Below are 19,811 nucleotides of genomic sequence, written 5' to 3' on the forward strand. Positions count from 1 at the left end.
TCTATATCAACACACAAACTTTTTTATTTTAGAAAATAAAGTGGATTTGTCACTTCTTATTTCTCCCATGTTTTTCTAGAAATAAATGTGTTGGTGCATTGATGTTGAATTTGGATATGCCTACAGCATTTTTGACAATTTAATCCCATCAAATTGCATAGATCTACAACTTTAGGGTCAAATGGTAAAAGCAAAGACATACCATGCTATACATATTATAATTATAATTTATGATATTATAAACTGAAAAAATAATTCAACTCATCAAACTTGTTTATGTTATGTTTTGCTTCTTTTTTCTGGTCTGTAAAAATAAGGATTGCTGTGGTTTGCATCTCAGAAATCAGAGCATTATCATCAATAAGGAAGTGTTGCCTCCCTTTAAATAAGGACTCTCTGGCTTGCTTCCACCGCTTAAGAGCTGCAACAATTGTCCCAAATTAGAGCACCATTCATAAGGAAGTATTGCATCCCTTTATGATTCAAGAGAAAATGGTAAATTATGGGATACTCTGTTCTGTGGGGTCCATTTTATGATGAGATATTAATTGCACCGTTGGACTTAAAATGAAGAGTTTGTGAACAATTATAAAAAAAGTTATAGAACTCATTTAAGGAAATGAGGATGCTCTAAGAAACCCCATTACCTGCCATGGACTCAAACAATTTTCCTTGCGGTATCTTCAACTTCAAACAATAACAGCCAAACCTTTATCTCACTAGTGGGTTCGGCTAAAGATTGAACGACATCATAATACTATTATCTTCTTCTTCAAAATTGAAAATAAAAGCACTCCCAAATCAGTAATGCCGAGCACTTGAGGTGATCTTCATGAAGATGGTTTTGACAGCATCCTATGTCAGATAGTATGGCCTTAACCAGCAACAAGGACCCTCTTCAAACTGACCTTAAAAAGCTCTAGGTTTTTTTATTGAGGCTTGTTAATTTAACACTCACAATTATCTATTCACACTCATCATTAGCATCACTCATAAGACTTCAAAAATAATAATAACTAAAATATTGATCCATAAATAATGTGTGAATATAGATTTGAAACTGGGTAGCCTTTGCAATAGTACATACCATGAAAGTTAATCGAACCTATCCCCAAAAATAGTGATACCAAAAAGCCCATAAATCAAGAAAATAGTACTGTCAGAAAGAAGGAAAGACCATATACAGTTTTCCATTGAAGCTTATTCTGGATAATGTAATATATAACTAGACAATATGATCATAATGAGAATGACCTAGTGTAGATTCTAAACAATATTGGATGGTGAATTTATAAACAGTGAGGAAGGGGCTTAAAGCAGTTGCTACTAAATATTCACTGGGGCTTAGATAGAAACAAAGGTGGCACATAAAATCACAACCAATGGTGATTTGGAGGAACATTTTCAAGTTAATTAACCAGATCAATGTATCTCACCACTTTGTCTGGTGCTTCAGATACTGCTTAGAGGGGAAGAAATCTGAATTGAGAGTTACACATCAGATAGTGAGACAGATCCACCTTGAGAAAAAATTCAACTGATGTATGGGAATTACTTCCAGAAGAAGGATTTATATTCTGGTTGTAAAGGATTCCAGTTTGGACCCTGAAAGCGATTCAGGTCGAAGTGCCGAAGATGTTAATGAAGGAGCCAGGGTAGACAGCAAAGAACCAACTGGGTATGTTGTAACTGGCATATCAATCAGGGAAGACGTTGATGTACTGTATCTCACAGGCCCCCAAGGATGGTCAAATTTGCATGCAGAGCCAAACTTGCAATTATTGTTTTGCAAATAAAATGCACAAGGTTGTACCCCCTGTTTTTTAGAAAAGGAACTGATTAAGAAAATTTTCCATAAGAAAGCAGATTAGTTTTAATCCGGGTCACAATGCATAAACAAGTAACTCAAAAATTTAAAATTTTAAAACATCATAAACAAGAATAACAAACATGTAGTATTAAACATGCTCTGCTAGAAATGATGACCTAATTTAATGCAAGCTCAATGCATTTTAAAGATATCAGCTTTTAAAGTATTATTAAAAAAAAACTTGTGTAAACTCCCGTCATGGTATGATGAAATAGTGTTCTCGATGAAAAGAAACCTAATATTCTTTATTTCTATGGTTATAATTACAAAAGAGGAAATACACAGCAAGCAACAGCAAATAACTTCTCAATACTAATTACTGTGTAATAGTGTAAAAAAGAAAGAAACGAACAGAAAAATTAAATACTAATTACTTCTTGATACCAATTACTTACAATATAATTACCATGCACTACCATAGGAAATAAATGTAAGAGTTAACAATCAAAACTGGAAATAAATGAACAGAAAAATCCTACAATTTACCAGAATGACTAGCTATATTCTTTCTTTTCCAAATTCTATAAGTCCATGCAACAGACAATTCCACGAATCTCAACTAATTGCATAATCAAGTTCACAAAATATGCAAATTACAAAACATAGTTTTGCTGCCGAATCCCAGTTCAATTACATATCTGCAGTAATGCAAAGTAAGGTATGAATAACTAATTTAAAGAAAGTATGGCTAACATCAGAAGTTATAACTTAAGTAACATATAGCACAAGATTCAACTAAATCAAAGGGAGTAAACAGTAAATTAAACAAAATAGTCAAATCAAATGGGTAACCATACTCACCGGACGAAGAGGGAGACCAATGGGGTTTAGAAGTGGCTGTGCTACAACCCGATCCCTAGGGTGATTAAATCGACAAGCTAATCCAAATTTACAGTCCCCTGTTCTCAGAAAATATTGGCATTCAGGTTCGCCAGGCCTTTCAGGAAATACCTGCTCCTTCTGGTTGCTTCCTGATGGACCAGAAGAAGAGGGGAGTGGAGTATATGGTCTAGCAAAAGCTGATGTGGATGAATTCAACTGGGTCACTCCATACAGAGAAGTGGCCCCAACAGCAGGTTGAGCACCAGGAGATAACACAGGACTTACAGGTGCCTGCACCAATTTAACAACACCGAAATTAACTACTCTAGCAACTAGAAAAAAAAGAGACTTTCTGCCATATTTCAGAGGAAACATTTCTATCTCACCGAATAAGGACTCCATCCAGGAAATGGAACAACCCCTGGGGAAAGAAGTACAGGACCATAAGCTCCTTGTATATATGAACCAGGTAATATAGGAGGCCTAGCTACCCTCAAGCTTGTGGATGCTCCTCCATACTGGTCAGGCAGAGGAACCGTCGGAGACTGCGCCTGTTGATAAAATTGAGGTGCAGAAGCTGGCAAGGATGTGTCAGCAGGTTGAGGGTGATGGAATTTACAAGTTATACCAAATTTGCACTGCCCTGTTTTCAAATAGTAGGAGCATTCCTTCTCACCCTGTTGAAAAATAAAAGTCAGTTTAACTATTGCATACTTTGCTGTCACTTACACAAGAGAGAAGAAAAAGAGCACGAGTCATACCGGCCTTAACGGGCATCCATAAATATTTAGTGGAGCTTGGCTTAAAGATCCACCTCCATGTTTGGGATGGTGGAATTTACAAGATGCACCAAATTTACATGTTCCAGTTTTTAAATAATACTGCTCATCAGAGGAGATACATAATCAGTATAACCAGGGGACAGTGATTGTCAACTATCATGCAAAGATCACAAACGCTGGAGCAACAAAAATGGAGAAATAAGAAGAGAACAATAGAACTATACCTGACATGGAGGTTCCCCTACTCGTTCTGGGTACTCCCCTGTAGCTCTTACAGCTGCAGCAACCTGAGCAATATCTGACTTAATTCACGCTTATACACTTACGAAATCATATTTGATTACTTAATAAGATGAAATCATATATTAATATTGAGTAAAGACACAAGTTGGTACCTAAATTTAAACTTAATAAGATGAAATCATACATTAATAAGTTGTGAGCTTTAAACTTGCAGCTGTATAGGTAACAAGAAGCTTGTAGCTGTGTAAGTAGCTTATTGAACTAGAGTTACTCGGAAAAACTAGCTAAAATTTGTTAAATAACTAAAAAGGACACATATTACTTATTAATTAATTTATATTTGAAAATTGGAGTAATTGAACATGTAGATGATTAAATAAACAATTATTAGTAATTTGGTAAAATTATTAGTAATTATTTCTAATAATTATTTATTTGTTTAGTTATTTATAATTTTTAGTAAGTATTTCAGTGTAGTGTAATTAGAGGATCTGTAGCACCAAACAAAATTTCTATTCTTATTTAGGTCCCATAGATTATTTTATAATTTATTATAACTCCTCATAAAATAAGAACGACATCTACTTTTTCCTCATAAGGAAAAACATTATTATTATTCTTATTTGGGTTCCACAACCTACCACACACTTTTATATTTTACAATAAATATAACAAAATATTAAGAATAAATACTTATTTATTTATTAATAAATTGAAAATCACTATAATTTATTATAAATAAACTTATAACTAAAAATATAATTTTTTTGTTGTAAATTATAAAAATAAATTACACGGACACGAATAAATAAAAAAATATTGCATTAATTAAAATACATTAAAGATAATTTCAAAATATAATAGAAATTACAACATATTAAATTAAAAGATAAATAAAATGCATAAAATAGATAAAGTACATCACAATATATAAAGGTCATCTCTCCTCACCAATAACGGTTCTTATTTAAGAACAAAACTCAAGAAATAAGAATGTCACAGTGGAATCAGAATAAAAATATTCTTATTCTGTTAAGAACAACCATTGTGGGTGCTCTTAATGTAGTTTGGTAAATTTTAAAACGTAACCTAATGTTTTTTGGAAAGTTAAAGCTAGCTTTCAAATTGTACAAACTCATTTTTTAAAAGCTACAAGCTTCATTCTATTTTTGTTCACTTATAGTAACTTATTAAATGTTTCAAGAAACTACACAAATTACCTTAAAAACTACTAACTAGGGTTGCGAAACAATGTCTTCGCTAACATGAAACAATTTACTAACTCAATGTCAAATGCATTCTTATTTAAAAAACCTTAACAGATTCCAAATCCAATTCCACTCCTCCTTTAAAAATTACAAGCAGCAACAATTTTTAAAGGAAATTAGAACAAAAATGTTCATCTGAAAAATACCACAAAAGTTTACCAAAATAATGCTGAGCCATCAAACATTAACCCTTTTAGCAAACAATCCCAAACCCAATGCCTTAAATGTCAGCAATAAACAAAAACATAGTGTCATAATAAGCAATAATGATATAAACAAATACAGAAACAGCAACAACATGAGAAATGAATCCTTATACTTGTTGATCAACACAAAGAAAATTTATTTAGTGGTCCCAATCATAATTAGTGAAATTTACTTGCTGAATTTCTTTTATAATAATCTGTATGAATCTATCTCTCATTTCCACTTCCACCTAACACTCCCAAAAGAGACATTTCAATTGAATCAACTACAAATAAGGTTTGTTTTCAAAACTACGAAAGAGTTAGTACCGCAGCGCGATCACGAGGATGATTATAACGACACCTCCCACCATATCCACAGAACCCAGTTCTCATATAATACACACAATTCGGAGCTCCAACTCGTTCCGGATATGAATCAACGCTACTCAGCTTCAATTGCCACATCGATTCTGCATTTCAAACAACAAATTAGTGTAATACCTTAAAACCTAATTTCTACATTCATGAAACCCTAAATAGAAAACAAATATAATAAAACAAGAAATTCAACATGAATAGAAGATAAGATTGAAGTTAGAAAACCGAAAAAAACCTTCTAGACCGGTTTTTGTTCCCGGCGAGTGCCATTCGATTTGGTTGGAACCGGTCCGTGATGGGTTTCGATTGTATAACTCCATGAACCGGGTTTTTTGGGATGTTTTCGGTTTGAGAGTGATGTAGAAGTAGAGTAGTTAACAGAGAGGTTTTTTACATGGAGTTGAGTTTGGAAAGTTCTAGAATGTTCTGGAAGAGTTGATGCTGGGTTTGCGTTGGAGAATCAGAGAGATAGAGATGGGTTTCTCTCTCTCTCTCTCTCTAGGACTGTATGGTGTGTCTGGTGTAGTTGTCTTTTCAGCTCTTTTATGTTTCTCTCTCCATCTTTTCCATTTATTTGGGTCTCATGTTTCGGGAGGTGTGATTGTCTATCCGAACGAACAAGTATAACTATTATGAATCAATTTCTTAACATTTTGATTTATAAAATAATATACCAATCTATTTATTACATCTTCTTACTTATCATCCTAATGACATAATAAATAAGATGACAAATGTTACATAGATATATTTTATTTATTAATGATTAGTTTATAAGTGACATGTTTTACTTTCTTATGGGTAAGAGAATTTAGTAGGTGAATATAATATTACTCTTTTGATTTTTCTGATAATAAGCAGAGTCTTAGGCTACTTCTCTAAAGCATGTGTGATGTTTATTTATTTATTTAGTAATTATATATTCTACTATTTCTCCTTCAAGTTAAGAAAGTGAGATATGTAATCTAAACATGTTACAATGTGAGAGACATAACAAATGTTACAATGAAAATTTTCTACCAACCATGGAGGAAGGTGCAAGAAAGTTTGAGTGAGCAAAAATACAAAAAAATATTCACAATGCAAGAAGGACACTTTAACATAAGGATAATTGAAAAAGGATAAAGTTGGGGAAGGATTAGGAAAGAAAATTGAAGAAAGTTGAGTGAGTGAAAATGCAAAAATAAATGTGAGAGGATAAAAGATGATTGATCTCATCTACCAAAGCTTTCTCAAACTATGTGCCCATGTCTATTATGCCAAAAGTATAAATTTTAAAATTTTAAACATAAAAACAATATCTGACTTAATTCACGCTTATACACTTACGAAATCATATTTGATTACTTAATAAGATGAAATCATATATTAATATTGAGTAAAGACACAAGTTGGTACCTAAATTTAAACTTAATAAGATGAAATCATACATTAATAAGTTGTGAGCTTTAAACTTGCAGCTGTATAGGTAACAAGAAGCTTGTAGCTGTGTAAGTAGCTTATTGAACTAGAGTTACTCGGAAAAACTAGCTAAAATTTGTTAAATAACTAAAAAGGACACATATTACTTATTAATTAATTTATATTTGAAAATTGGAGTAATTGAACATGTAGATGATTAAATAAACAATTATTAGTAATTTGGTAAAATTATTAGTAATTATTTCTAATAATTATTTATTTGTTTAGTTATTTATAATTTTTAGTAAGTATTTCAGTGTAGTGTAATTAGAGGATCTGTAGCACCAAACAAAATTTCTATTCTTATTTAGGTCCCATAGATTATTTTATAATTTATTATAACTCCTCATAAAATAAGAACGACATCTACTTTTTCCTCATAAGGAAAAACATTATTATTATTCTTATTTGGGTTCCACAACCTACCACACACTTTTATATTTTACAATAAATATAACAAAATATTAAGAATAAATACTTATTTATTTATTAATAAATTGAAAATCACTATAATTTATTATAAATAAACTTATAACTAAAAATATAATTTTTTTGTTGTAAATTATAAAAATAAATTACACGGACACGAATAAATAAAAAAATATTGCATTAATTAAAATACATTAAAGATAATTTCAAAATATAATAGAAATTACAACATATTAAATTAAAAGATAAATAAAATGCATAAAATAGATAAAGTACATCACAATATATAAAGGTCATCTCTCCTCACCAATAACGGTTCTTATTTAAGAACAAAACTCAAGAAATAAGAATGTCACAGTGGAATCAGAATAAAAATATTCTTATTCTGTTAAGAACAACCATTGTGGGTGCTCTTAATGTAGTTTGGTAAATTTTAAAACGTAACCTAATGTTTTTTGGAAAGTTAAAGCTAGCTTTCAAATTGTACAAACTCATTTTTTAAAAGCTACAAGCTTCATTCTATTTTTGTTCACTTATAGTAACTTATTAAATGTTTCAAGAAACTACACAAATTACCTTAAAAACTACTAACTAGGGTTGCGAAACAATGTCTTCGCTAACATGAAACAATTTACTAACTCAATGTCAAATGCATTCTTATTTAAAAAACCTTAACAGATTCCAAATCCAATTCCACTCCTCCTTTAAAAATTACAAGCAGCAACAATTTTTAAAGGAAATTAGAACAAAAATGTTCATCTGAAAAATACCACAAAAGTTTACCAAAATAATGCTGAGCCATCAAACATTAACCCTTTTAGCAAACAATCCCAAACCCAATGCCTTAAATGTCAGCAATAAACAAAAACATAGTGTCATAATAAGCAATAATGATATAAACAAATACAGAAACAGCAACAACATGAGAAATGAATCCTTATACTTGTTGATCAACACAAAGAAAATTTATTTAGTGGTCCCAATCATAATTAGTGAAATTTACTTGCTGAATTTCTTTTATAATAATCTGTATGAATCTATCTCTCATTTCCACTTCCACCTAACACTCCCAAAAGAGACATTTCAATTGAATCAACTACAAATAAGGTTTGTTTTCAAAACTACGAAAGAGTTAGTACCGCAGCGCGATCACGAGGATGATTATAACGACACCTCCCACCATATCCACAGAACCCAGTTCTCATATAATACACACAATTCGGAGCTCCAACTCGTTCCGGATATGAATCAACGCTACTCAGCTTCAATTGCCACATCGATTCTGCATTTCAAACAACAAATTAGTGTAATACCTTAAAACCTAATTTCTACATTCATGAAACCCTAAATAGAAAACAAATATAATAAAACAAGAAATTCAACATGAATAGAAGATAAGATTGAAGTTAGAAAACCGAAAAAAACCTTCTAGACCGGTTTTTGTTCCCGGCGAGTGCCATTCGATTTGGTTGGAACCGGTCCGTGATGGGTTTCGATTGTATAACTCCATGAACCGGGTTTTTTGGGATGTTTTCGGTTTGAGAGTGATGTAGAAGTAGAGTAGTTAACAGAGAGGTTTTTTACATGGAGTTGAGTTTGGAAAGTTCTAGAATGTTCTGGAAGAGTTGATGCTGGGTTTGCGTTGGAGAATCAGAGAGATAGAGATGGGTTTCTCTCTCTCTCTCTCTCTAGGACTGTATGGTGTGTCTGGTGTAGTTGTCTTTTCAGCTCTTTTATGTTTCTCTCTCCATCTTTTCCATTTATTTGGGTCTCATGTTTCGGGAGGTGTGATTGTCTATCCGAACGAACAAGTATAACTATTATGAATCAATTTCTTAACATTTTGATTTATAAAATAATATACCAATCTATTTATTACATCTTCTTACTTATCATCCTAATGACATAATAAATAAGATGACAAATGTTACATAGATATATTTTATTTATTAATGATTAGTTTATAAGTGACATGTTTTACTTTCTTATGGGTAAGAGAATTTAGTAGGTGAATATAATATTACTCTTTTGATTTTTCTGATAATAAGCAGAGTCTTAGGCTACTTCTCTAAAGCATGTGTGATGTTTATTTATTTATTTAGTAATTATATATTCTACTATTTCTCCTTCAAGTTAAGAAAGTGAGATATGTAATCTAAACATGTTACAATGTGAGAGACATAACAAATGTTACAATGAAAATTTTCTACCAACCATGGAGGAAGGTGCAAGAAAGTTTGAGTGAGCAAAAATACAAAAAAATATTCACAATGCAAGAAGGACACTTTAACATAAGGATAATTGAAAAAGGATAAAGTTGGGGAAGGATTAGGAAAGAAAATTGAAGAAAGTTGAGTGAGTGAAAATGCAAAAATAAATGTGAGAGGATAAAAGATGATTGATCTCATCTACCAAAGCTTTCTCAAACTATGTGCCCATGTCTATTATGCCAAAAGTATAAATTTTAAAATTTTAAACATAAAAAATATATTAATTAAAGCTTTGTTCCATAGTTGTACACGTATAACTTTTAAAAAAATTCTCAAATATAAATTACAAATAACCTCATCATAACTCTATATGATGTTTAAGAATGTAAAAAACATCAACCTATTTAATGTATAATCAAATGGTAGAAGAATAAAATGAACTCCCTATCCATTATCTAAATTTTACATATGGAACAAACGTATGTTACCATGTGCATTTCTGTTAGTCTATAAGGATAGAGTTAAAGAAAAGAGAGAAAGGGAGAGAAATGAGAAATTTCTCTCATTTGATTAAAATGGGAGAACAAAAAAATATGTGGACATACAAATTTTAATTTCTCTCTACTTAGGAAAGAGAAAGATAAACTTTACCTACGACAAAGATTTATTGTCCCAAATGGTATCTCAAACTATATCTTAAATACCAACAAATGTTGGTTCAAGTGGTACATGTTTGAGTCCCCTTAAGCAAGAACACGGGTTCGAGTCTTGTGGATGGAAAAAATGCTCATTGGGAGAGTTAGTCTCACGTACATGTGGATGTTCCCGGCTCGAACAGGATTGTCTCAAGTGCGAGGATACCTGTGAGAAACCAAAAAAACTATATCTTAAGTCATATCAATTAAAAATGTTAATTAAAATTATAACATTTATTTTTAATTAATAATAAAAAAATTTCTGTTTTTTTCTCTCTTTACTTTAGAGACATTTTTGTAATTTGAATCACAATATCATAACTCTCTTCTCATTTTCTATCAAACCAAACAAAATATAGAAAGAAAATAAATATTTTTTTCTATTTATTTTATTTTATTCTTCTCTTATACCAAATATCACAAAAATCTACTATATTTCTCATTTTTTTTCTCTTTCTCGTATTTTTCTCTCTCACATCTTTCTCTATTATTATTTTCTCTTCTCAACCAAATAAATCCTTAAATAAAAAATATTAGGTACGTCTACCTCCTTTTATTTCCTCACTTGTAGTTAGTACTATATAAAATGGGCAAATTCCTTTATCACGACCAAATATATATTTTTTGACCACAAAAAGGATAATAGTAACTCACATAAACTACTTCGATTTAATAATAAAACTTTTTCATATTAAAACACAATTTCTGACTTGCTATCTCCTTGAGTACATGATGAAAAGGATGGTTTATTAGAATTGACATGAAAATCTAAAACATATTGCATAGATAAAACCCATGTTGAAATAGGGCATAAATGAATTATATACCTCCAAAAATGTATGAAGTATTGAAGTTTTCTCCTCCTATAGCTTAACAATAGAAAAAATATATACACTAATAATATAACAAATTTTTATATTTCAATCTATTATTTATTATTAATCATCATTGATTCTTAAATAAAAATAAAATGATAAATAATATACTAATTATGTATAAATTTTTATATTGTCGATATATTAATATTACAATATCATCAATTAAAAATGTCTAGATACTGTAGTATAATGATAAGTATTTTAATTATATTTTAATCAACCAATCATTATTTGAGTTCCTTAATCAACCAACAATCAATCATCAATTAAATAAAGAGAATAATGTATATCGTTATAACATGATAATTTATCTCTGTCAGCCAATAAAAGTATGATATGTGTATGTTTTTATAATTTTAGAAATATTTGTATAGAAAATAATTAAATAAGATACACGTCATGATTTTAATGGTTGAGAGAGATAATTTATCTCCTTGTACCACGATAATTTATTCTCTTAAATAAAACACATACTTTAATTAATTATAGAGTTTATTTCACAATCTTATCCAATAAAAAAATACCACCAAAAAGACGAAAAAACCCTCTTCTTCATTTCATCGATATGATGAAGCTTTAGCGTGAGAGCAAAGAAATCTCAGAATCGTTTCATTTTCATTTCATTTCAATTCTCAATGACCACTCTTTCTTCTTTTCCAAACCCTAATCCCAATCCAAACCCTATTTTCCACCCTGACCAATCCCAAACCCTAGACTTCGATTCCGCCATGCCACCGCAGCCCCAATCCCCGCCGCCACACCATTCGCCGGAATCTCCATCTACGCCGCCGCAGCTACTCCAACTTTCATTCAACCAAGACCATGCCTGCTTCGCCGCCGCCATGGACAACGGCTTCCGTATCTTCAATTGCGATCCGTTCCGGGAGCTTTTCCGGCGGGAATTCGACGGCGGAGGTATCGGCCACGTGGAGATGCTATTCCGGTGCAATATACTCGCCCTCGTTGGCGGTGGTTCCCACCCTCAGTACCCTCAAACCAAGGTCATGATCTGGGACGACCACCAGGGAAGGTGCATCGGCGAACTCTCGTTCCGGACGGTGGTTCACGGCGTTCGGCTTCGTCGGGACCGGATAATTGTGATCGTGGAGCAGAAGATATTCGTGTATAACTTCGCTGACCTCAAATTGTTGCAGCAGATTGAAACCATTGCAAACCCTAAGGGGCTTTGCGAGGTTTCGCAGGGTTCGGATTCACTCGTTGTCGCGTGCCCCGGTTTGCATAAGGGACAGATTAGGGTTGAGCATTATGCGATGAAGAAGACTAGGTTCATTTCGGCGCATGATTCAAGAATTGCTTGTTTTGCTCTCACGCTTGATGGGCTGTTAATTGCTACTGCCAGCACCAAGGGCACACTGGTTCGGATATTCAATACGGATAACGGGACACTACTTCAGGAAGTATGTGAGTTTGGTGTTTTGTTTACGAGAACAACAACAACCCAGCCTTAATCCCATTACATGGGGTTGGCTGTTTGGTTTATGAGAAGTGTTGTAAATTTTAGGTTGAGTAAAACATGAATGTAGTCTCAGAAATTGAGATCTATCGATTTGGTCATCGAGATTAAGAAAATATCAATTTGGTCCTCAACTTTGACGACCGTTGGCAAAGTGGAGGAACAAACTGATGTGTAGAGATATCTCAAGGACCAAATTGACGTTTTACTGTTTTTAGGTTTTAGCATGAATTGTAATTTGCATTCAAAACTAAGTACTTGAAAGCTTTAAAATTGAAGCTGGAAACTTGGTTAGGTTCAACATGTGTGTTAGTTTAGCATGTGGATTTTAGGAATTTAGGATACTGAAGATGCCAAGCTAAGCTAATTGAAAAATAGTTATCAATTAGGTGAGTTCCTGATGCTGACTAGCTTGACGTTTTATGGTGTAGATTTGGACTGATACAGATTCATGGTTTTCAATTTAATGGTTTTCCATAGCGCATAGCTGTTAAGAGTCCTGAGTCAGTTGAGAATGAGAATAAAGAACCCTTTATAATAACTTGGGTAACCCTCAGCAGTGAGCTTGCTTTGAACATTTTGGTCCTCATGTATAAATTTATTTGATTTAAATTTAGGTAAGAAGGGGTGCAAATGTAGCAGAGATCTTTAGTGTCGCATTCTCTTCTACTGCTCAGTGGTTAGCAGTCTCAAGTGACAAGGGCACTGTTCATGTTTTCGGCCTTAAGGTTACTTCCAGTGTTCCTGAGCATGAAAAGCCACAAAGTTCATCCAATTCGGATGCTGCCATTAACCCATCTAACTCACCTCTCTCGTTCATTAAATTCAAAGGTAAAATTGCCAACTTTGTTCTGAAAATATTTCTTTCTATTTTGCTAACTAAGATGCTTTGTTAAAATTGTTAATTTTTGTCTAAGATCTTCTCTATCATTAAGTGACTATTGTATTTGTTGTGACTTATGTTTGCATAAAATGCTGATATGAATGCATCATCCTAAGACATCATAATGCTTAAATACTTAAATTATTGGCATTGGGCTCTGTTTTTAGGACCAGTGTACCATTTTAGATTTTCAAGATAATTGTTTTTATGTTTGCTTGTTCTACATACAACATGACTGAGTGAAATTGATCTCATTTAGGTATTGTTTGGTAATACCACATTTTTTGTCAAATTTAGAAAAGGGTATTATAAATTTATAGTTCAAATGTGTATTGTAATTTTATAAATGGTAATAGGACAACTTTTATGTTTGCAAGAACTGATAAGGAATTATATGAACCTTTATTCCATTTAGTTATCAAAATATTTTACGGAGTAGAAGTACCTCCCCATTTTAGAAGCAGAAGTATAGTATAAGACGTACAAAACGAACATAAAACTATAACTATGTTTTGTATGTCTTCTCACATTTGTTTGAGCTTCTCTTTTCCCCTCAATTTTGAATTGTCCAGACGGGGATGTTGAATATCTTTGGAGCGCTTTATGTTTCCGTTTATCCTTTTATTTATTTTAACATTTCATTATATTTTTTTGGTAGTTATGAAGATCGATAATTATCAAATCCGTTTTCCATGTTAATCCTATGTTAATTTGCACTTGCAGGAGTGTTGCCTAAGTATTTCAATTCAGAGTGGTCAGTTGCTCAGTTTCACTTACAAGAGGGTTCTCATTACACAGTTGCGTTTGGTCTCCAAAAGAACACAGTCGTAATTCTTGGCATGGATGGAAGGTATGATTTGAGAATAAACAAAATTGCAATTTTCTCTTAAGCTATGCTTGATACTTGATAGCTCCTCACCTAGAAGGAAAAGGTTTGACTGCTCATTATTGTTTGTCGCTGGTTGCTATTCTGTCTATGTAAGATGTGATTATAATAATGCTGTCAGTTCTATCAGTCAGAATTATTTCTGAGTTAACCTATTGAAACAAGTATTTCCCATACTTTCTATTTCTTAGCTCAGATGAAAGTAAATACTGTCCCAAAGTTAACTTCCACATACATTTTTGTTCATATGCATTGCATTCTGTCTCAGACTCTCAGCACCTCTTCTAATAAATCCCTCCCATTTTCCCCCATGCACTTGTATTTTTGTATGCTTTATATCTGAAATGTAAGGTTGTTTGCCTTGTGATCCGAAGGTTTTGGGTTCAAATCCTAGAAACAGTCTCTTCATATATCTACCATCCTCATATTCAATTATGTAGGAGTTTCATGCACTAGGCCGTCCTTTGTATCTGAAATGCTTGCTTTTTGATGCTTTTCTATCTATAAAATTTTATATGTTTAGGCTATATTCTTGTTAATGATTCGCAGTTGATTGTCTCATGCAGCTTTTATCGATGTCAATTCGATCCAGAGCATGGTGGGGAGATGATTCAGCTGGAACATCACAACTTTTTAAAGCCAGAAACAGTTTTGTGAGAGGATAAGAGATGAAAAATCCTGTTAAGGGTTGACCTACATTTCGGGTTCCAGTTAGGATTCTAAAGTAATATGCACTGTAATATAGTAATAGATGGTGACTGAAGTAACACTTCCCCATTACTAGTTACCCAGGGTCGACCTTTTTGCTCCCCTTGTAATATTGTAATTGCAGTTAGATAGTATAGTTTTCCTTTTAAAAAATAAAATAAGAAATATTGAGTGCTATGATAAAACTGTCATCTTGTATTAGTATACTATGAGCATAGCAGTTGTCGCAATTTGTCTTCTATCATTGCAAATATCTTCTAACACATGAAATAAATGTATATAATATTATCCCAGAAGGTTGAGAGGCACATCAATTACAATTTATATTGTATTATGAACATGTCAAGTGAAAGCTCACATTTTAGTGTTATGCAATTTCTTTACTGTTTCATGCATTTTCACAACTATCTGACAAGATCTTTGCAGCCAGTGATAGATCATCTCAAGACATTTTGATTATAATGTGTAGATTTTTAATAGCCTTTATAGTATTTATTTATTTGACCCCTTTCTAATTTTTTTTTTAAAAAGTCACTGAAAATTTATGTAGTTGAGGACACAAGAAAAGAAGAAAAGATCATGATGCAGGACACTTGATGAGGTTAGTGCCCAATCATTGTATGAACCTTGATGAACACGAGAAAAGAAGAAAAGATCATGATGCATACACTCTAAATTTCCAATGAATGTCATGGTGAGTCAATGAGAGCACAAGTATCATGTGACATATTCTTCGAAATGCTCGTATGCCTGAGAATACTTCATATGTTTGCACTCATAATAAAGGGTGCCAAATGCAACATGACTCATACTTAGTGGGATCTGGAGAGGGTAGATCTGTGCATACTAAACTAAAGTTGAAATCATTGTAGCAAGAATCATGTTTAAAACTTTTAGCACATAAACTAAACTTCTCAATCAGCAACATGTGAGGAAGAGGGAGCTCAAGCAAGAAGTGAGCCACTGTCATTAACATAGAACACATTAGCAAGATACTTTGTTCCAACAAATTGAGACTTACTCAGGTGAATTTTTCATGGTTTAAGGATTTAGATCATGGCTTAAAAAAAAGAAGTGCCTATTCCAAGTTTGCACAGCCCAAGTTCTGCCTCAGAGTAACAGCTTCAGGACCAGGGAAAAATAGAACACAAATTGTGTCCAAACCGCTAAGAAACTAAGCCTGCCTAGTACCTACATTATCTCTAACATGATGCACACCCAAAGAAACTAGGCTGGCTATATAGAACGCGGGTAAGCTGAATGTGCTTGAAAACCAGACTTAGCAATGGAGCTTGCAGCAACATTCTTAGCATATGGCACAAGGCCTAGGAGCACATCAGTAAAGCCACACAAAAATCTCTGAATAGGCCTTTGGCCAGAGTTGAGCAGTGGTGCAAATAAGGACAGCCCAACAAAATTAGATAAATTGCTTCGGGACAATCAAGATTAATCCACAGGTGATCACATTTTCTTGAAGCAGCCAGATTTAAACCATGGAACAGACTGCAGAGCTCCATTTTCAAATAAGAAAAAATGCCCAACCTGCAACTTTAAGAGAAGCCAAAGCACAAACCTTCCATTGTCATCACAAGAATAAACCCCCACAATCCACCTAAAAGGTTCATCTGTTGACAGCACCATCCACACTTAAATCCATATAACCTATAGAAACATTGCACTTAGGATTGCCCGAACGAACCTGAAAGAGAGATGAAATGTAACACGGCACTCAGTAAGAGGCAATGGTTCATGGAAGGCCTGCACAACAGTTTTAGCTGTTCATTGCATGGGATAAACACATCTATAAATCTATTATCTATTATGTCATACATGACAATTTAATTGGGTCTTTCGATATAACTCTGTTTTTATGCAATCATTATTAATTTAACAGAAAGAAGAACATTCATTGAGGTTGAAGTTTGGTCTCTTGCCTATAGGGTGAGAAGATACTCTGAGAAACAAACCAAAAAAAATGATCTAACCCCAGTTGAAATGGTCCCCAAGTCAGGCTGCAATAGTCCAATGGTTGTCTAATGCCTTATCTAACCAAGAGACAGAGCAAAAAGTTCATGTAGCCAGTTAAATTGGAGCATATGGATTATCACCTTATTAAATAGTATATCATGTGGCAAGCTGGAAGCACATATTTTTACCTGCAGAGACAGTTGAATTAGTGATGATGGTTTGTAAACTAACATTCGCTGATGTCAACAGCAATTTTCATGTAGCTCAACACCTGTAGGCCCCTCTCTAGGTACATTGAACCGCAAATGGTTACTTCCTCAGAAAATAACAGAAGGCTTTCGTCCTCCCCGAGTAGCAATTTAGAGGGAGTGCAAGTATTCCATCTTAAGTTGCACCATAATGCTACAATAGTACTATGCCGAAAGTTCTCTAACATTGGATCCTTGTTCAACCTCCACAGAACTAAAACCCAAGTCCTTGGTCAGTTGTCTTTCTTTCATCATTGCCCTCACTTTCTCAACATCGCTCCATCTTCCCATCTCTGCATACAGATTTGACAGATGAACATAATAGGCAGTGTTATCTGGCTCCAATTCAACTAGTTTTTTGGCTGCAAACTCGCTGAATTCCAAGTCGCACTGAGATTTTGAACCAACCAATAAGGATCCCCACATAGCTTTCGTTGGTTCAAAAGGCATACATCTCATTAACTCGATAGCCTCTTGTAAACATCCAGATCGTGCAAACAGATCAACCATACATGCATAGTGTTTGACATTAGGATGAAATCCATACTTCCGATTACTCAAGAATCCAAAGATCTTTCTACCCATGTCAACCAAACCTGAGTGACTGCATGCTGAAAGAACTGAAATCAAAGTCACTTCATCTGCTTTAATTCCATCCTGCTCCATTCTGTTAAACCAGTAAATTGCCGCTATCCCACTCTTAGCTAAGGCAAGCCCTTTAATAACTGCATTCCAAGTAAACACATTCCTTTCCTTCATGCTTTTGAAAACACTCAACCCCTCTTCAACTCTTCCACATTTTGAATACATGTCAATCAATGCAGTCCCGAGTGTAACATCCAATTCCCACTCATTCCTCCTTATCATATCATGTATCCAAGTTCCCATTTCAATAGCACCAAATTTAGCACAAGCAGCCAGTGCATTCACCATTGTCACCTGTGTTAAAAATAGACAAACACCACATAATACAAATAAGTTTATGTTATCATGTATTTAATTTCTTAGTATTTCAAAAGCACTAAAGTTTATTCATATTCATAAGCCAAAGACAAAAAGCAAAAGGAACCCTATCATACTTAAGAGATAATCAAATCCATCAATTGCAAGATACAACAAAATATCATGAAACATTTTGTAGATATTCTAACGACCTGGTTCGGCACCACGCCGGCATATTGCATCTGTTCAAACACAAGCAAAGCATCATCACACCTCCCAACATTCTTAAACCCCATAATCAACACAGTCCACGACACAACATCTCTCTTAGGCATTTCATCAAACAGTTGTTTACACAACGTCGTCGCACACCCACACGAAGCATACACATCAAGGAGCGAGTTCTGGACATAAATATCATCAAAAAAACAAAATTTAACCACATGGGTATGAACACATTGTGCTAGAATGAATTCCCGTGAGTCAGACAAAGACTTAAAAAGGAAAGGGAAAGTGTAGTTGTTGGGGGTGATGGAATTATGGTGCATGTGGGTGTAGATAGTGAAAGGGGTGTTATTGGGTATCTGGGAATGTGAGAATGCTCTGATCAGAGTGTTGAAAATGAAAAGATGAGGTTTTGGGAGAGTAATAGTGTAAAGATGAAAAGCAGTGTTGAGAAGATTGTGGTTTTGACATGAAGTGATGAAATGAGAAGCAAGGGTTGTGTGTGAATGAAGATTATGGAGAATGATTTGAGCTTGAATTTGTTTAACTTGGATTTGATTATTGCAACGGTTTAGTAGAGTTATAAATTTTTCTGTGATTAACTTCGAAATTTGAACTGTGTTCATTGTAAACTTCAGTGTCTCTAATTGCAAGAAACTGTAATTGAAGCTAGTGGTGATAATTGGCGGGTTGGGTTTTATACCTTCCCCATTTTTTTGAAACTGAAATTCTGAATCCCAATTCTTTGGGTTGAAAAAAGAGGGTAAATATACCTATTTATACATGATTATTATATCGTTCATCATTTATTAATGTTATTTTTTAAGAGGTAATAGTGATTAGAAATAAATAATGGATGATTAGAAATGAACATTATTGTTATCCTGTTGAGTTTTAGATTTCTCCTGACCCGGTTATAAACCTTTTTCAATTTCCACCCGAACATATTTAAGCTAAGTTTGTAAAACACTCTACACAAGAAAGAAAAAAATTGTATATACTTATAATGTAAACATATTAATACCTAATTAATAGATGATGTATTATATAAATTAATTTTTTTGTACTACTAAATGTATTGTCTCACATTTTGGGTAAAGAATTAATCATTTTCATGATTCGTGACTACCTTCTCAATAAGTATCATAATGTCACACTCCCAGGAATCGAATCTTTGACCTTGTGTATCTAATCTCATTTCATCATGGTCAAATTAGAATTTTTAAAGAAGTTCACAGACCAAGTTATAATTA

The 19,811-nt window shown here is 33.2% G+C and overlaps 3 protein-coding genes across 7 annotated transcripts; 1 reads left to right on the forward strand and 2 right to left on the reverse strand.

Moving 5' to 3' along the window:
- LOC109331475 (zinc finger CCCH domain-containing protein 32-like) lies at window positions 1,011-9,169 on the reverse strand. 3 transcript variants are annotated; one of them, XM_019566017.1, is made up of 7 exons: window positions 8,867-9,169; window positions 8,581-8,723; window positions 3,699-3,761; window positions 3,454-3,573; window positions 3,079-3,369; window positions 2,672-2,983; window positions 1,011-1,816 (listed from the first exon to the last, which is right to left on the reverse strand). In XM_019566017.1, exons 1-7 carry the CDS (start codon window positions 8,949-8,951, stop codon window positions 1,571-1,573), a joined length of 1,260 nt encoding a protein of 419 aa, XP_019421562.1. In that variant the 5' UTR covers window positions 8,952-9,169; the 3' UTR covers window positions 1,011-1,570. The 3 variants fall into 3 exon arrangements, with proteins under 3 accessions (XP_019421562.1, XP_019421554.1, XP_019421570.1); XM_019566009.1 differs by lacking the exons at window positions 8,581-8,723; window positions 8,867-9,169 and adding exons at window positions 5,501-5,643; window positions 5,787-6,089; XM_019566025.1 differs by lacking the exons at window positions 8,581-8,723; window positions 8,867-9,169 and adding exons at window positions 5,501-5,643; window positions 5,787-6,092 and having other exon boundaries at window positions 1,659-1,816; window positions 2,668-2,983.
- On the forward strand, window positions 11,761-15,374 carry LOC109331495 (autophagy-related protein 18a-like). Its single transcript, XM_019566036.1, has 4 exons — window positions 11,761-12,642; window positions 13,316-13,529; window positions 14,305-14,431; window positions 15,034-15,374. Exons 1-4 carry the CDS (start codon window positions 11,860-11,862, stop codon window positions 15,122-15,124), a joined length of 1,215 nt encoding a protein of 404 aa, XP_019421581.1. The 5' UTR covers window positions 11,761-11,859; the 3' UTR covers window positions 15,125-15,374.
- On the reverse strand, window positions 15,785-19,280 carry LOC109331504 (pentatricopeptide repeat-containing protein At5g56310-like). 3 transcript variants are annotated; one of them, XR_002105799.1, is made up of 3 exons: window positions 18,546-19,280; window positions 17,415-18,330; window positions 15,785-17,331 (listed from the first exon to the last, which is right to left on the reverse strand). XR_002105799.1 is itself a non-coding variant. In XM_019566047.1 (2 exons), exons 1-2 carry the CDS (start codon window positions 19,182-19,184, stop codon window positions 17,557-17,559), a joined length of 1,413 nt encoding a protein of 470 aa, XP_019421592.1. In that variant the 5' UTR covers window positions 19,185-19,280; the 3' UTR covers window positions 15,785-17,556. The 3 variants fall into 3 exon arrangements, 1 of the variants encoding a protein (XP_019421592.1); XR_002105798.1 differs by having other exon boundaries at window positions 15,785-17,220; window positions 17,332-18,330; XM_019566047.1 differs by having other exon boundaries at window positions 15,785-18,330.

This window comes from Lupinus angustifolius, chromosome LG02 (assembly GCF_001865875.1).
Source record: "Lupinus angustifolius cultivar Tanjil chromosome LG02, LupAngTanjil_v1.0, whole genome shotgun sequence".
Taxonomy (NCBI): Eukaryota; Viridiplantae; Streptophyta; class Magnoliopsida; order Fabales; family Fabaceae; genus Lupinus; species Lupinus angustifolius.

What these genes read in the sequence shown, in the direction of transcription:
- LOC109331475 (XM_019566017.1), bottom strand. Translation starts at nt 8,951, where the DNA reads ATGGAGTTATACAATCGAAACCCATCACGGACCGGTTCCAACCAAATC. An exon ending in ATCCTCGTGATCGCGCTGCG is followed by an intron (nt 3,762 to 8,580) that starts GTACTAACTCTT and finishes GATATTGCTCAG; the next exon opens with GTTGCTGCAGCTGTAAGAGC. An exon ending in CTGGATGGAGTCCTTATTCG is followed by an intron (nt 2,984 to 3,078) that starts GTGAGATAGAAA and finishes AAATTGGTGCAG; the next exon opens with GCACCTGTAAGTCCTGTGTT.
- LOC109331495 (XM_019566036.1), top strand. Translation starts at nt 11,860, where the DNA reads ATGACCACTCTTTCTTCTTTTCCAAACCCTAATCCCAATCCAAACCCT. An exon ending in ACGGGACACTACTTCAGGAA is followed by an intron (nt 12,643 to 13,315) that starts GTATGTGAGTTT and finishes ATTTAAATTTAG; the next exon opens with GTAAGAAGGGGTGCAAATGT. An exon ending in CTCGTTCATTAAATTCAAAG is followed by an intron (nt 13,530 to 14,304) that starts GTAAAATTGCCA and finishes TTGCACTTGCAG; the next exon opens with GAGTGTTGCCTAAGTATTTC.
- LOC109331504 (XM_019566047.1), bottom strand. Translation starts at nt 19,184, where the DNA reads ATGAACACAGTTCAAATTTCGAAGTTAATCACAGAAAAATTTATAACT. An exon ending in CCGGCGTGGTGCCGAACCAG is followed by an intron (nt 18,331 to 18,545) that starts GTCGTTAGAATA and finishes TTTTTAACACAG; the next exon opens with GTGACAATGGTGAATGCACT.